This window comes from Amphiura filiformis, chromosome 3 (assembly GCF_039555335.1).
Source record: "Amphiura filiformis chromosome 3, Afil_fr2py, whole genome shotgun sequence".
NCBI lineage: Eukaryota > Metazoa > Echinodermata > Ophiuroidea > Amphilepidida > Amphiuridae > Amphiura > Amphiura filiformis.
In genome coordinates this window covers 63432403-63450725 of record NC_092630.1, presented here as the reverse complement: position 1 = coordinate 63450725, position 18323 = coordinate 63432403, and the positions used below count along the sequence as shown (strand labels likewise).

Genomic DNA, 18323 nt, shown 5'->3' with positions numbered 1-18323 from the left:
TCAGCTAAAGTTAGGCAAGTCAGAGGGGAGCGTAACCTAGCAGTGTTTACGCTCAAATATTGAGACAAGTAAAGAGATACTCAAGAAGAGGGGTTTTAAGAAACACATTGTAAGGCTTGATTGCCATTTCTGCTCTATATTCATGATTTTTTATTGGGAGTGGGGAAAACACTCAAAGCTTTTGTTTTTGTATATTTTGGGCCTTAACTTGAGAAGCGCAAGACCTATGAAAATGCAAATATCTTTCATCATTTCTGGAGTTTCTAATAACATCTTTGTTTTCTGTCTTGTTTTTGTTGACTACAGGCTGTGATCACATCCAATGGCAAGTTGACTCCCAAGTTTGCATACATTGAAGGACTACGCGCAAAAGCTGGGGTGTAACATCAGGACATGGATTTATGTAAAGGCCATACTTGAATGCTGCTTTTATTCTAAAAACTAACTAAAAACAGTTTAATCAATAACTGATAAATAATATATATTGGAATGTTTATTTACAAATGTAATTTGTTTTTGTTTTCAACATTATTTATTTGCAAATTTTGTTTTTATCTTCAAAGTTTGTTGTATGTGAAATAAGAATTTTAACATGTGCTTTTAAGTTTAGCAAAATATTTAAATTGTATCAATTTTACAGTTTTTTTTTTTTTATTGTACGAAGTATGGCGGATCATAATGCTGTGAAAAAATACTGAAATAGCTCATATGAATGCTGCAGAGAAAATCCTGAAATAACTCATTTATGTAAATTTCATTTCCAAAGAGGCAAATGATATAAAAAAAATGAATCTTTCTGTGAGTGAATTATAAAATGAAATTATGAAAGGATTAATTGCCTGTTCTCCTCAATAGTTAAGAATTTTAGGAATTAAAATATCAAATGTGATGAAATAGTAATGGTTTTTTCTCACTACAACTACCCTGTTATGGATTTACTTGATTTGGGCAGTGATTTGTGCAACTGCCCAAAAATATATAAAGAATATCATACCAAAGCCATGCTGTAACATTTGCTGTGAAAGATGCCCTCAGTGTTTTTCAAAATTCAGATTTTTACTCAGTTGTAATGTACTTGAATAAAGTAACATACCCTGCAAAAATCAAGGTTTTAGGTGCTGTAATTGTGACACAATCTGAGATTTTTAATATAACGATGTGTCCCATCGTTTTATTCATATAATCAAAATATTAGTTGAACACATACGCAAAGTTCATAACACTCTATACGTCCATGGTGTATGGCATGATCACAACATAGCTAAAAATAAAAGGGGACATTTATGAGAGTGAAAACGAATATTTTGTGGAAAAGAAATACAAATCTATTTCCTATGGAAATGTTACAACATGGCTCTAACAGGGAGCTTATCAAAGGTGTGTGCCCAGATTGACAGCCTCATACCAGAATATTATGACAAAATCTGTGCACTCACCTTTAAAACTGAATTCATACCAAAATAGCTTCTGCAAAGGTTTTATTTGTGCATTGTGCTCCAAACATTTCTAGAGTCAAGACAAATGATTATCAATCCAACAGTTGTAAAAAAAACCAAAGAAAACTAAATCTTTAATCAAGCCTTTATACTTTTTTAAATCTTTTTAACAATTTGGTTTGTTTTATTTCATCATGAAAATTAAACTTCATATCTATTTAGAAAATATCAACTTAGGAGAAAAGGTTCATATAAGAAATATGAAACTGCATTCATATTATAAAATTCTCCCAATTTGTACTGTGCCCCAACTTCATGGAATAAGCCACTTACTATTTTGTTGATAATAGTATTAACTTTTCCTTTTTAACAATAATGACCAAAAAAGAATATCTGTTTGTCACTTTAGTTTTAACATTTACTGCTGCAAAGATATATTCTCAACTTTTGTCCAAATATTCTTAATTTTCTTACATCTAAACTTGCTTGAGAATGACTAAATAATTTTGACAGGAGAGATCATAATGTGAATATAACTCGACTGCTTTCCACTGACCGGAACAAGTAATGTATATAAATTGAATACAAATTAGCAATCAGTATGTCAAGGCTTCCCTTATATTTTATTCTGTAGAAAGCAGAATTGGACTGTTATGAATTGCAGCTTGATCATTGTACCAAAGAGATTTAGTTATTAAGGCTTTTATTATGTCTTAATATTTTGTAAAAATTGTACAGTTATCCTGCTTCTTGTAACTGTGAATTAGTGCCACTGTTTTTAATATTGATGACTATAGGTGTAGATCCTGGGAGGATGAGATGGTCCCATTGTTGATGCCTGTATGTGGGTTTCTGACTAAATTAACCCCATATTTGGGTACTTTTGCCTTAAAAATGTTGTTTTGCACTCTTCACATGAATCTATTCCACTTTTGCTCCATATTTCATCATTTTAGCTTCAACAAAAACATAATTTTTCATGTGCAAAGCACACATTTGTAACTGATTCTATCTCCAAAAAGTGCTGAATTCACTATACTTCAAGATATACTTTCCAACCCATCCCCCTGTCGATAAGAAGTCTATACCACTGTTGATGACTGGTACATTGACACATTGTGGAAATGATTGCTATATAGGCCTACAGTGAGTAGGAGATGGGTGTCACTATACAGTCAGTCAGGTATTGGTAATACACAGGACATATCAATGTACCAATTTACTTACATTTTCCGAATAGAAGGTACCGGTAATCGGTATTCAGATAGATGATGGTCATTAATTGATAATGTGCAACAATTTACAAATATTGCTGATGTATTTTTTTATGTCAAGCCATATCAAGGCATTAACAGCTGATTATCATTATGATAAAGCTGACGGGTTGGCGTCTAGGTAGCTGTTAGCCTCCTTTTTGAAGCTGGTCCATTTTACAATTCCTTGAAAAGAGGCGGGAGTGGTTTCCATTTGCTGGCTGTAGATTGAATGAAGGACCATTCATGACTAACAAGGTTAGATCTTGGAATTTGAATAGAATTTCTTATTCTATGAACTAAATTTTAAACTGTAAAGAGAAATAAATATGTACAAAGAGTTTTACAGACATTTGTGTATGATGGTTTTCTTGGTCTGGTTAACAGTGTTTTGTAACATTATTGAATGAGCTACTTTATTTTTGCAGCAGTTGCATTTAGCAGTGAAGCATTTTATTGGTTTTACAAGTTAAAAACGGCATGCATAATAGAGGCCTTGCATGTGACGTATCATCCCGTAAATATGGCGGACTACTCAAATGCATTCAACAAAAGCATGATTGCAATCTACCGTGACAGTTCGTCTCATACACATAACCCTGCACTACGATCAAATAGGTTGATGACAACATTTGATTGAATGGACAGTGGAAGCTCTATAGTCCAACGGTTCTTTATTCCGACGGTTCTTTAGTCCGAAGGTTCTTTAATCCGACGGTTCTTTATTACGAAGGTTCTTTATTCCGACGGTTCTTTATTTCAAGGTTCTATAGTCCGAATTTTAAAAAGGTTCCCTAATCCGAATATTAAAAGAGGTTCTTTAACCCAAATTTTAAAAACGGATCTCTAGTCCGAATATGAAAATAGGATCTATAGTCCGAATTTAAAAAAAGGTTCTCTTGTCCGAATATAGAAATAGGTTCTATAATCCAAATTTAAAAAAAGGTTCTGTAGTCCGAAATTGCAAAACGGTTCTATAGTCCGAAACGGATACAGTGTTCTTTAGTCCGAATTGGTAAACGGGTTCTATAGTCCGAATTTTATTTTTATCATTTGTTTCAGTGTCAAATCATCACAAAATACAAATCCGCTGAAGTTCAACATGGTTGGTTTCTCTGGATATTTTCCGTAGCGTACATTGACGTTCATCTTATTCTGGTGATATTTTCTTCATTTTTATCTGTTTTTCATTCCATTATAATACTATATACTAGTAATACTCTACCGATGTATTCGAGCATTGTCGAGTTCAAATTTTCATAGCGCCATCCCGCCATGTAAATGCTGCGGCTTTTTTAAAACATTAAAACAAATTTAGTCATTTAAACTCTGCTTTAGTATTATTTATCTAGCTAGAGGGCGCAGTAAATGTTAATGTTTTAAAAAATCGGACTATAGAACCTTTTTACTGATTCGGACTAAAGAACACGGTATCCGTTTCGGACTATAGAACCGTTTTGCAATTTCGACTACAGAACCCTTTTTGAATTCGGATTATAGAGCCTATTTCTATATTCGGACTATAGAACCCTTTTTAAAATTCTGACTATAGAGCCTATTTCTATATTCGGACTATAGAACCCTTTTTAAAATTCGGACTATAGAGCCTATTTTCATATTCGGACTAGAGAACTGCTTTTAATATTTGGACTATAGAACCTTCGAAATAAAGAATCGTCGGAATAAAGAACCTCTTTTCAATTTTTTTTCGGACTAGAGAACCTCTTTTAAAATTCGGACTAGCGAATGCTATGAACACATGTTCGGACTAGCTTAACCTTCAGTACTAAAGAACCTTCGGATTATAGAACCTTCGGATTATAGAGCAGTCCCCGAATGGACTACACTCCGCCATAACTACGGTGAAGGACACCGGTTCAAATCCTTTGTTTGGAGCCAATCGATAAAAGAATGCAGGGCCTCTATTGGACGAGTCGTTTTATGGTGTGACCTAGACAGGTTTTTGTTGTATACTGTATTCACGCAAAAATGAAATGTCTAATGACGTCATTTGATGAGTCTACCATTTCGGTGATGATTTTCTGTAAAACTGCATCATAATCAAGTCGCTAGCGATGACCACTTACAATTTTACCAATACACTATATCGTGTTTGTTGTTCAGTTCATTAACCAAAGACTCAGTGGCGCATTGCTGTCAAATACCAGCTTTTAATTTTGGCATATCTGATACTATTCAGACAAATCAAATTCAGTTTTCAAGCAAACTTTTTGTTATCATTTATACAGGAATACACGTTTTCACATTGGATATTAAACTGGCAAGTTGTTTGTATTATGTTTTGTTTATCTATACCTTGGCTTTATCACCTGCAGACTTGTACCCGTACTCATACCCGTACCCATACTCGAGTCCCAATTTCCGTACTCATACCTGTGGCTTCGGACTCGGACCCGTACTCATCATGCTCATGCCCTACTTTGACTTCGGACCCCAGACCCGTACCCGTACTCATGGACCGGGACCCGTACTTATGGCCTGGGACCCGGACCCGTACCCGTAGCCGTACCTGTACCCATGGCCTGGGACCCGTACCCGTACTCAAGGTCAGGGACCTGTACCCATGGGTACGGGTACCATACAGTACATGGTTACACAAATGCAGGAAAGTGAGATAAGAATAGAATACTCTCACTTCCCAGATGCATTTTAACTCCACTCATGAATCCCACTGTGAGTCCTCTGATCATAAATTCATAATTAAAACAATAGGTTACATCATGAATGGGGTTGGGTGGGGAGTAAATGGAAAGCTATAGCAAGTGCCCTTACATTTATTGTAGCCTGGTCCAGGGCCCTGAAAAAGATAAATCCAGCCCTGGCTACACAAAATGAACATGAATGCTGCACACATGTAGATCTACAATGTAACAGCCTGTGCACACTGCCACCCATGACATGTATTCTACATGTACATGTCTCATTCACACAATGACTGATCAATACAGAAAAAGACCCAGCAAACTGGGAAAACATTTCAAGATTTTTTTTCTTTTGTGGTGAATTTCAAGTTATCATGTTAAAATATCATTATTTTAGCTTTTATTAATCATTTTGATATTTTCCATTCAAATACACTCCACTACTTGTATGCTGCACACATGTAGAACTAATGATAATGTGACTGGTGTGACTTTTCTGCCAGCCACATGAGCTCACAGTGTACCTCTTGTGTCAGGCTTGGGCTAGTGCATCTGAGACAAATACCACCATACAGAAATTTGGGATTTGATAAGGGAGTTAAAGGAGTTTAAAAATATTAATAAAACATGGCTATAATTATCCAGATGTGCATAATATTAATGGTAATAATTATAATGATTAAGCTAATGGATAATCTGTTGGATGTGTATTGTGTAGATGTGCATGAATGTACTTGGAAAATTGACAATTAATTTAATTCCAATTGATGTTTTAAGATAGTAAAAAATTATAGTGAAACCATGTTTTAAGATAAATATTTTTTTCCACATTGTACATGGATTGTTTGGACTGGAATCGGACTGGGGTCGACTTCGAGCCCGAGTCCTATTTTTTGAGCGAGCTGAGCTAAGCCTTTTAATGTTCACTTCTGAGCCGAGTCTGAGTCCAGCAACAAGTGGACTTGAGTCCGAGTCCAGACTCGAAAGCTACATGACTGCTAAATATAAAGTATGTTGAAATTAGTATTGCACAGTCTGGGTGTCCATACATAGACCTAGTTTTTTCACTTGCATCCAAAAATATGCCACATTTAGGCTAGATCATGGAAGTAAGCTTACTTCCATGGCTAGATTCACCATGATCACCAATATTTAAACTCTTTTTGTACTTGTTTAATTAATTTGTTTATACTCATACCCATAATTGGACCCATACAAGGCCAAATTTCCATACCCGTACCCATGGCCCGTACCTGTACCCATACTGGGACCCGTACCCGTACTCGAGTCCCAATTTCCGTACCCGTACTCGTACCCATGGCTTCGGACCCATACCCGTACCCGTACTCATACCATATTTTGACTTTGGACCGGTACCCGTACTCATGGACTGGGATCCGTACCCGTACCCATGCCCTGGGACCTGTACCCATGGCTTAGGACCCGTACCCATACTCATGGTCCTAGACCCGTACCCGTACTCATGGCGGGTCCCAATACTACAAGTCTGAATTCACCGGAATAAACATATTTATGCCATGGGCATGACGTCTGTCTACTAATGTAGGCCTACAGGCAGTGCCGCCGACAAGGTGGGGAGATAACCGGGTGCATTACCCCGCGATCCTAGGGGGCCCGTAAAAAGTGATGAAAACATATTTTACTATGGGGCAGTAAAAGCGAAGAAAAGGGACCTTAGGGGCCCGTAAAAGGTAAAGAAAAGATACCTTGTAATCGAGGCATATTTATTGAACATATGTTGTTAGGAAATTTTGTTTTGATGTTTTTTGTTTGTTTGTTTATTTGTTTGCTTGCTAGTTTTTCCGCTATCTACTCAAGATAATAGTATTTATATATGTAAAATACAAAGAAATTGAGAAAGGTTGAATATATTTTGTTAGGTCTAGCTACTGATGATAGCATTTTAAAACCGAATGATATAATACAAAAAAGGAAATCATAAGACTTAGCATGAGACGAGTCAGAAAGATCATTTGGTATTTTATTTTTATTTAATGTTTGTTTGTCTGTCTGTTTATTTGTGTTTTTTTTTTTTATCTACTCAAGATACCATTTACGACCTGCGATCTTCTGAAGATAGCATTGCTATCAAGATAGTATTTATTTGTAAAATACAAAGAAATTGAAAAAGGTTGAATATATTTTGTTAGGCCTATCTACTGATGATAACATTTTTAAACCTTTAAAATTTTTAGCATGAGATGAGTCAGAAAGATCATTTGGTTGTTTTTTTATATTTCATGTTTGTTTGTCTGTCTCTTTGTGGTTTTTTTATCTACTCAAGATACCATTTAGGGTGCAATTTGCAAATCACCCGTTATGACATCCATTATCTTTTTGTGAATACGCCTTGAGCCCACTTACGACCTGCATCATTTACGATCTGCATCATTTTCTACTTAGCGCTGCAAAAACGGCTATCTTCTGAAGATATAGCATTGCGGGCCTAATAAAGCAACAGAAAATATTTCACAAATTTAGAAAACATCTGTTAAGAAAGTTTGTTTTTGATGTATTTTGTTTGTTTTTCCGCTATCTACTCAAGATAGTTTTTTTAAATAATAAAATACAACGAAAGTAAGTAAAAAAGGTTGACAATATTTTGTTATCTTCTGAGACTACTGATGATACCATTTGGAACCGTATGAACTAAATTTTAAAAAAAATCATAGAAGTCAGAAATTTCATTTGGTACATATATTTTTTTGTTACCACATGTTCGTTGTTTGTTTGCTTGTTTGTTATCTACTCAAGGTAGAATTTACGGTGTGATTTGCAAATCATTATTGGCCCTTTGCGACATCACGCATCATGTGCTGTCAAAAAACGCGAAAGAAAGGTTGATAATATTTTGTTATCTACTGACCATACCATTTGGTTTTGATGTTTTTTGTTTGTTTGTTTATTTGTTTGCTTGCTAGTTTTTCCGCTATCTACTCAAGATAATAGTATTTATATACCGTAAAACCCCGTCTACAAGGATATACCCAAGAAACGCCCTCAATAAAATTGGTTGCTTGTTGTATTTGGAGTTTGAGCAAATATATACTGGCACTGGGTGGCTATGCATTCCATCTAAGTATGTTGTAACACCAATCAATTGTATTGACATAATAACGACTGTTTCAGTATATCAGGATCAGATAGCTCAATTGATAGAGCGTCAGACTTTGGAACTGAAGACATGCTGAAGAGAGCATGGTCCGGGCACCGTTCCGTTTTTCATTCTCGTTTAATTTTAACTTTTTGACATGTTCTTTTTATCTTTCTTCAAATCTACCTTTCTACTTTTAATTTTAGGTGCGTTTTTTTTTTTTTTTAGTTTTTTTTTTTTATAGTTTTTTTATAGTTTTTTTTAGTAATTTTGTGGTTTTATAGAAACTAGTAAAAGCATTTATTCTAAATAATAGCGAAACCCACAGTTAGACAGATGTGTTGTAACTACTTGTCTGTCCTCGTCTTTGCAATAAAACCTATGTTGCACCTTTGTGCCATCCCAATTCTTGAGGTAGGGTGCGTTTTTGGCTTAAGCACGATTTTGTTTCTACTTGAAATGAAATCAAAATAAATATTGTTCTGTTGCCACAATTGCAGTTTTTTCAATAAAAAAAAAATAGATGAGGAATAATAATTATTCCATATTTGAATCTATTGTCCCATCAAGAATAGAGTGTCTTCAAAAACTTCAATCAATTCATCTGACAAAGGAAACTATTCTGGTCATTCAATTTTGTTTCGCTTGCACCTGTTATATCACAGGCGTTGGTAGAGAAGGCACACTTCTCTTGTCTTCACCGAAGTAGTGATGTAAACACTAACATGATTAATTACCATAGCTAGCAATGGACATACACTATTTTTTGTTCCACTTGAACCCATACTATAGGCTATTCGCTGTCGTTGTGACGTAATTAATCGGATTAACTACCATAGCAATTGATGAATACAATTTCGAATATATAGCCCTGCACTTCATCGTTCACGTGGCACCTATGCATTAAACCATAGTTGTCAAAGAAATGCTAATCACTCGCCATGTAAGATTAGTATTTATGAAAAGAGTGGTATTCAATCTATGTTTGGTGACATACGCGGGTGATTAGTGCAATCTGCTTGATGGTAGTTATTGCGATTATTACGTCACTTCGACAGCGAATTGTAGTATAGACGAATCCAACAAGCCAAGTGATGGTCAGAATTTATTCGGCCATTATACGCTGGTGAAGTTGCGTAATTAATCGGATTAATTACCATAGCAATAGGTGAAAACAATTTTGAACATATCGCGCTGCGCTACAAGCAGGTTACACTCATCACCTGTACTGTGTATGTCTGCACTCATAGATTGAATACAATACTGGTCATTTCAAAGATCTTACAGGTGCAGCATGATATGGTTCAATGAAGAGGTACCGCCTGAACGTATCAGTGTATAACGCGGAATATTCAAAAATTGTTTTCACCTATTGCTGTGGTAGTTAATCCGATTATTACGTAACTTCGCCAGCGTATTGAATAAAACAGGAGGATGTGAGTTCATAAGGGCAATGTCGGGGATAGGTCACAATCGATGTGGAGAGATGAGAGGTCCGACCAACAGCCATAGCGATTCAACTAATTCCAGCGGACGGTCTGTGGCTAGTAAGGAATCGTCTTTGACCACATGTGCGCAGATCTGTCTCGTCAGGAAGATATTTAATATCCCGAATTTATAATACGCCTATGCCTACCAGTTCCATCGTATAACCGATCTGCTAGAGAATATTTGTTACCATGTTTAATAAATTCGTATTTATCGTATAATAAAATGTAGCCAAATGTATATTATGTGTCACACGGTTTTCTGCTGAACCACTAGCAGGCTATGTTACCACATCTATGACAATGACAAAGGTGAATTTTGATGATTTTTACGATCGTCCGGATGAGCAAATCACTGAATGGGTCTTTAGTTCCTCCTCTCCTTATCCTGCCAATATTATATGAATCAAAGAAAAATAAAGAAAAATAAAATTAAACCAAAAAAAAAAAAAAGACAAAGAAAAGAAACAATAAAAGAAAAACAATAGAATAAATTAAACTAAATATGAAAAAAAAATGATCACGAAAGGAGTCTTTAGAAAATGCAAGAAAATATAAATGAAAAGTTTGAACAATATTTTGTTTATAAAAGTTTGTGTGACCGTGATGAGGCTCGAACTCACCATCTTCCGATCTAAAGAACCAAAGTCTTATGCCTTGCCAAGTGAGCTATGCTCGTGAGATGCGAAATAAAGATAAAATAATACATTGTATACCTGCTTGTGTCGGTAAATGAGTTGCTCAAATTCCATAATGATATAATATTGTGGAGGGCGCTAGCGTGAAATATGCTATCATCACAGTCGCTTCTATTCCTTATAGACGGGTTTCTACGGTATGTAAAATACAAAGAAATTGAGAAAGGTTGAATATATTTTGTTAGGTCTAGCTACTGATGATAGCATTTTAAAACAGAATGATATAATACAAAAAAGGAAATCATAAGACTTAGCATGAGACGAGTCAGAAAGATCATTTGGTATATTATTTTTATTTCATGTTTGTTTGTCTGTCTGTTTATTTGTGTTTGTTTTTTATCTACTCAAGATACCATTTACGACCTGCGATCTTCTGAAGATAGCATTGCGGGCCTAATAAAACAACAGAAAATATTTCACAAATTTAGAAAACGCCTGTTAGGAAAGTTTGTTTTTGATGTTTTTTGTTTGTTTTTCCGCTATCTACTCAAGATAGTATTTTTTTTAAATAACATACAAAGAAAGTAAGTAAGAAAGGTTGACAATAAACGTCTGTTAGGAAAGTTTTTTTGATGTTTTTTGTTTGTTTGTTTGTTTGTTTGTTTGTTTGTTTGTTTATTTGTTTGCTTGTTAGTTTTTCCGCTATCTACTCAAGATAGTATTTATTTGTAAAATACAAAGAAATTGAGAAAGGTCGAATATATTTTGTTAGGCCTATCTACTGATGATAGCATTTTTAAACCTAATGAAATAATACAAAAAAGAAGGAAATCATAAGACTTAGCATGAGACGAGTCAGAAAGATCATTTGGTATATTTTTTTATTTCATGTTTGTTTGTCTGTCTGTTTGTTTGTATTTGTTTGTCTTTTAACTACTCAAGATACCATTTACGGTGCAATTTACAAATCACCCGTTGCGACGTACATCCATCATCTGTGAACACGCGCGAGCCCACTTACGACCTTCATCATTTAATATCTGCATCATTTTCTCGTAACGCGCGCGCAAACGGCTATCTTCTTATTTGCGAGCCTAATAAAACAACAGAAAATATTTCACAAATTTAGAAAATATCTGTTAAGAAAGTTTGTTTTTGATGTATTTTGTTTGTTTTTTCCGCTATCTACTCAAGATAGTTTTTTTAAATAAAATACAACGAAAGTAAGTAAAAAGGTTGACAATATTTTGTTATCTACTGATGATACCATTTGGAACCGTCAACCGTATGAACAATTTTTTTTTTAATCATAGAAGTCAGAAATTTCAGTTGGTATATTTTTTTGTCACTACATGTTTGTTGTTTGTTTGCTTGTTTGTTATCTACTCAGGGTAGAATTTACGGTGTGATTTGCAAATCATTATAGGCTCTTTGCGACATCACGCATCATCTGCTGTCAAAAAACGCGCTCAAAGCCTACTTACCGGCTGCATCAGTTTCTCGGAACTCGCAGACGGCTTTGTGGGCTTAATAAAACAACACAGAAAATCAAAGGTATATTTTAAAACTGGTCAACAACACTCACTTTTTGAACCGAATATTTCAGAGAAACCATTCTCCGTCCTCAGCGGTGTAATGCTGTTGGTAGACTGACTGATGATTCTCCAGTGACAGTGTTTCTAGATGTTATTGACAATGTCCTTTTTTTTTTTGTGATGGTGTTTCTAGAAGAGAATCATATATTCTAGAAAGTTCTCGGCCCCGTCCCTATTTAGGGTGGGGCTTGTCTCTTGTTTGATTTTAATGGCTTCCCTCACTTTCCTCGGCAAAAACTTGTCTTCTCTGCAGAGGACTTTAACATTTCCAATGTCCGGTTTATGTCCGGTGTCCTTGCTATGCTCTGCTAATGCCGACTGATTTGAGGTTGTCTTGGCAGTGTGTTCTTTCAGGCGCTCACCGAGGGTTCGCTTGGTTTCACCCACGTACACTTTCTCGCAGCCTTCACAGGGTACACGGTACACAACTCCTGACTTGTCTTCCTCGCGAGGTTTGTCTTTCGGGGCAACAAGTAATTGGCGAAGCGTTTGGTGCGGTTTGAATACCACCGATACACCGTAACTGCCGAGTATTCTTTTGACCTTTTCTGATAGGCCCTGGACGTACGGAACTACTACAACAAATGTCTTATTTTTGGAAGAAGATTCCGAATCGCACTGTTTTTCAACCGGTTGTTTTTTGGTTTGAGCACGTTTAAAACTCCACTCCTCGTAGCCGCAGCGTCTAAGGCCCCCTTTGACGTGATTTATTTCTTTTTCTCGATCTTCCGTATCAGTAACTAAAGTATCTGCCCGATGGAAAAGGGTTCTGATTACACTGAGTTTGTGTTCAAGTGGATGGTGGGAATCAAAAGCCAAATACTGGTCAGTATGTGTAGGTTTCCGGTAAATACTGACCTTTACCGTACCGTCTGTTTGTCTTTTTACCAAAGTATCTAGGAATGGTAATTGACCGTCCTTCTCTGGATCGTTGGTAAATTTGATATGTTCATTTTGACTGTTAATGTGGTCAGTGAACTGTTGGACTTTCTCCTTATTGATTACTACGAAGGTATCGTCCACATAACGAAGCCAAATTCTTGGGGGGTCAGCGGTGGATGTTAGCGCTTTGTTTTCAAACCATTCCATGTATAAGTTGGCGATAATCGGGCTGACCGGGAGGCCCATTGCGCATCCATGATCTTGTTGGTATAATTGTCCTCTAAACTTGAAATAAGTGGTGGTTAAGCAGAATTCAAGGAGCTTGATTATTTCTTTTTCATTGAGATATGTTCTTTTTGTCCAGCTCTTGTCTTTATCAAGCAATTCTTTTACTATATCCAAAGCACCATCGACCGGAACACTGGTGAACAGAGCGGTCACATCGTAAGATGTTAAGACTTCCGCTTCATCAAGTTTAAGAGTTTGTAACTTGGAAACAAAGTCCTGGGAATTCTGGATATGGTGAGGGGAATTCCCAACCAAGGGTGATAAAAGGTCTGCCAGGAAACGGACAAGGCTATAACATACCGAGCCGATGCTGGACACAATTGGTCTGACAGGTACGCTGGCTTTATGGACTTTGGGTAGACCGTAGATGCAAGGGACTACACATGCGGATGGCCGAAGCTTATCATACAAGTTCTGGTCAATGGACTTTTTCTCTTTGAGTTCCTTAAGAAGCTTAAGCAGTTTGTTCTTGTACGTGGTGGTGGGATCTTTATTAAGCTTTGAGTAGGTCTTTTTATCACTCAATAACTCATTTACTTTGGTGTCATAAGTGTCAAAAAGGACAAAAAGGACATTGTCAATAACATCTAGAAACACTGTCACTGGAGAATCATCAGTCAGTCTACCAACAGCATTACACCGCTGAGGACGGAGAATGGTTTCTCTGAAATATTCGGTTCAAAAAGTGAGTGTTGTTGACCAGTTTTAAAATATACCTTTGATGTCTATTCCCAACACGTATAAATCTCTTCATTCGCAACACAGAAAATATTTCACAAATTTAGAAAACGTCTATTAGGAAAGTTTGTTTTGATCTTTTTTGTTTGTTTGTTTATTTGTATTGGTTTTTCCGCTATCTACTCAAGATATTATTTATTTGTAAAATACAAAGAAATTGAGAAAGGTTGAATATATTTTGTTAGGCCTATCTACTGATGATAGCATTTTTAAACCTAATGAAATAATACGAAAAAGAAGGAAATCATAAGACTTAGCATGAGACGAGTCAGAAAGATAATTTCGTATATTTTTTTTTTATATTTCATGTTTGTTTGTCTGTCTGTCTGTCTGTCTGTTTTTTATCTACTCAAGATACCATTTACGGTGCGATTTACAAATCACCCGTTGCGACATCCATCATCTTCTGTGAACACGCGCGAGCCCACTTACGACCTGCATCACTTACGATCTGCATCATTTTCTCGTATAACGCGCGCGCAGACGGCTATCTTCTAAAGATAGCATTGCGGGCCTAATAAAACAACAGAACATATTTCACAAATTTAGAAAACATCTGTTAGAAAAGTTTGTTTTGTTGGGTTTTTTTTTTTGGTTTTTCCGCGGAATTTTATTTAATAAAATACAACGAAAGTAAGTAAGAAATGTTGACAATATTTTGTTATCTACTGATGATACCATGTGGAACCGTATGAAGTAATTAAAAAAAAATCATAGAAGTCAGAAATTTCATTTGGTATATTTTTTTTGTTACTACATATTTTGTTGTTTGTTTGCTTATTCATTTGTTACCAGCTCAATGTAGAATTTACGGTGTGATTTGTAATCATTATAGGCCCTTTGCGACATCACGCATCATCTGCTGTCAAAAAACGCGCTCAAAGCCTATACTTACCGGCTGCACCATTTTCTCGGAACTCGCAGGCTACGGCTTTACGGGCTTAATAAAAACAACACAGAAAATATTTCACAAATTTAGAAAAAAGTCTGTTAGGAAAGTTTGTTTTGCTGTTTTTTGTTTGTTTATTTGTTGGCTCGTTAGTTCTTCCACTATCTACTCAAGATAGTATTTATTTGTAAAATACAAAGATATTGAGAAAGGTTGAATATAATTTTGTTAGGCCTATCTACTGATGATAACATTTGGTGTTTTTTTATATTTCATGTTTGTTTGTCTGTCTCTTTGTGGTTTTTTTATCTACTCAAGATACCATTTATTACGGTGCAATTTGCAAATCACCCGTTGCGACATCCATTATCTTTTGTGAACACGCGCGAGCCCACTTACGACCTGCATCATTTACGATCTGCATCATTTTCTCGCAACGCGCGGCAAAACGGCTATCTTCTGAAGATATCATTGCGGGCCTAATAAAGCAACAGAAAATTTTTCACAAATTTAGAAAACATCTGTTAAGAAAGTTTGTTTTTGATGTATTTTGTTTGTTTTTTCCGCTATCTACTCAAGATAGTTTTTTTTTAAATAATAAAATACAACGAAAGTAAGTAAAAAAGTTGACAATATTTTGTTATCAACTGATGATACCATTTGGAACCGTATGAACTAATTTAAAAAAAAATCATAGAAGTCAGAAATTTCATTTGATATATTTTTTTTGTTACTACATATTTGTTGTTTGTTTGCTTATTCGTTTGTTACCAGCTCAAGGTAGAATTTACGGTGTGATTTGTAATCATTATAGGCCCTTTGCGACATCACGCATCATCTGCTGTCAAAAAACGCGCTCAAAGCCTACTTACCGGCTGCACCATTTTCTCGGAACTCGCAGACGGCTTTACGGGCTTAATAAAAACAACACAGAAAATATTTCACAAATTTAGAAAAAGTCTGTTAGGAAAGTTTGTTTTGCTGTTTTTTTGTTTGTTTATTTGTTTGCTCGTTAGTTCTTCCGCTATCTACTCAAGATAGTATTTATTACTTTTGTAAAATGCAAAGATATTGAGAAAGGTTGAATATATTTTGTTAGGCCTATCTACTGATGATAACATTTTTAAACCTTTAAAATTTTTAGCATGAGACGAGTCAGAAAGATCATTTTTTATATTTGATGTTTGTTTGTCTGTCTCTTTGTGATTTTTTTATTTACTCAAGATACCATTTACGGTGCAATTTGCAAATCACCCGTTGCGACATCCATCATCTTTTGTGAACACGCGCGAGCTCACTTACGACCTGCATCATTTACGATCTGCATCATTTTCTCGTAACCCGCGCGCAAACGGCTGTCTTCTGAAGATAGCATTGCGGGCCTAATAAAACAACAGAAAATATTTCACAAATTTAGAAAATATCTGTTAAGAAAGTTTTTTTTTGATGTATTTTGTTTGTTTTTTCCGCTATCTACTCAAGATAGTTTTCTTTTAAATAAAATACAACCAAAGTAAGTAAAAAAGGTTGACAATATTTTGTTATCTATACTGATGATACCATTTGGAACCGTAAGAACTATTTTTTTTTTTAATCATAGAAGTCAGAAATTTCATTTGGTATATTTTTTGTTACTACTTGTTTGTTGTTTGTTTGGTTGTTATCTACAGGGTAGAATTTATGGTGTGATTTGCAAATCATTATAGGCCCTTTGCGACATCACGCATCATCTGCTGTCAAAAAACGCGCCGACGAGTCAGAAAGATCATTTTGGTATTTTTTGTTTGTTTCATGTTTGTTTGTCTGTCTGTTTGTTTGTGTTTTTTTATATATATATATATACTCAAGATACCATTTACGGTGCAGTTTGCAAGTCACCCGTTGCATGCGTGCGACATCCATCATCTTTTGTGAACACGCGTGGGCCCACTTACGACCTGCATCATTTACGATCTGCATCATTTTCTCGTAACCCGCGCGCAAACGGCTGTCTTCTGAAGATAGCATTGCGGGCCTAATAAAACAACAGAAAATATTTCACAAATTTAGAAAACGTCTGTTAGGAAAGTTTGTTTTTGATGTTTTTTGTTTGTTTTTTCCGCTATCTACTCAAGATAGTATTTTTTTTAATAACATACAAAGAAAGTAAGTAAGAAAGGTTGACAATAAACGTCTGTTAGGAAAGTTTTTTGATGTTTTTGTTTGTTTGTTTGTTTGTTTGTTTGTTTGTTTGTTTGTTTATTTGTTTGCTTGTTAGTTTTTCCGCTATCTACTCAAGATAGTATTTATTTGTAAAATACAAAGAAATTGAGAAAGGTCGAATATATTTTGTTAGGCCTATCTACTGATGATAGCATTTTTAAACCTAATGAAATAATACCAAAAAGAAGGAAATCATAAGACTTAGCATGAGACGAGTCAGAAAGATCATTTGGTATATTTTTTTATTTCATGTTTGTTTGTCTGTCTGTTTGTTTGTATTTGTTTGTCTTTTAACTACTCAAGATACCATTTACGGTGCAATTTACAAATCACCCGTTGCGACGTACATCCATCATCTGTGAACACGCGCGAGCCCACTTACGACCTTCATCATTTAATATCTGCATCATTTTCTCGTAACGCGCGCGCAAACGGCTATCTTCTTATTTGCGAGCCTAATAAAACAACAGAAAATATTTCACAAATTTAGAAAATATCTGTTAAGAAAGTTTGTTTTTGATGTATTTTGTTTGTTTTTTCCGCTATCTACTCAAGATAGTTTTTTTTAAATAAAATACAACGAAAGTAAGTAAAAAAGGTTGACAATATTTTGTTATCTACTGATGATACCATTTGGAACCGTCAACCGTATGAACAATTTTTTTTTTTTAATCATAGAAGTCAGAAATTTCAGTTGGTATATTTTTTTGTCACTACATGTTTGTTGTTTGTTTGCTTGTTTGTTATCTACTCAGGGTAGAATTTACGGTGTGATTTGCAAATCATTATAGGCCCTTTGCGACATCACGCATCATCTGCTGTCAAAAAACGCGCTCAAAGCCTACTTACCGGCTGCATCAGTTTCTCGGAACTCGCAGACGGCTTTGTGGGCTTAATAAAACAACACAGAAAATCAAAGGTATATTTTAAAACTGGTCAACAACACTCACTTTTTGAACCGAATATTTCAGAGAAACCATTCTCCGTCCTCAGCGGTGTAATGCTGTTGGTAGACTGACTGATGATTCTCCAGTGACAGTGTTTCTAGATGTTATTGACAATGTCCTTTTTGTCCTTTGTGATGGTGTTTCTAGAAGAGAATCATATATTCTAGAAAGTTCTCGGCCCCCGTCCCTA

At 35.4% G+C, this 18323-nt stretch overlaps 2 protein-coding genes across 2 annotated transcripts in view; one reads left to right on the top strand and one right to left on the bottom strand.

Annotated features, from left to right (window-relative positions):
* The window catches only part of LOC140148928 (alpha-aminoadipic semialdehyde synthase, mitochondrial-like), a 29351-nt gene extending 26314 nt beyond the window's left edge, over positions 1-3037 (top strand). The window contains exon 11 of the mRNA XM_072171038.1: positions 307-3037. Coding sequence (XP_072027139.1) covers positions 307-384 — 78 coding nt within the window. The 3' untranslated portion in view covers positions 385-3037. The remainder of the gene's footprint in view (positions 1-306) is intronic.
* Positions 3038-12316: 9279 nt separating this feature from the next.
* On the bottom strand, positions 12317-17596 carry LOC140147415 (uncharacterized). The gene is made up of 2 exons (XM_072169192.1): positions 17569-17596; positions 12317-13893 (listed from the first exon to the last, which is right to left on the bottom strand). Exons 1-2 carry the CDS (start codon positions 17594-17596, stop codon positions 12317-12319), a joined length of 1605 nt encoding a protein of 534 aa, XP_072025293.1.
* Between the last annotated feature and the right edge of the window lie 727 nt (positions 17597-18323).

Coding starts and splice junctions, on each gene's coding strand:
- LOC140147415 (XM_072169192.1), bottom strand. CDS start 17,596: ATGATGCAGATATTAAATGATGAAGGTC. Junction 13,894..17,568: donor GATATTAAATGATGAAGGTC/GTAAGTGGGCTC, acceptor ATGACACCAAAG/TAAATGAGTTATTGAGTGAT.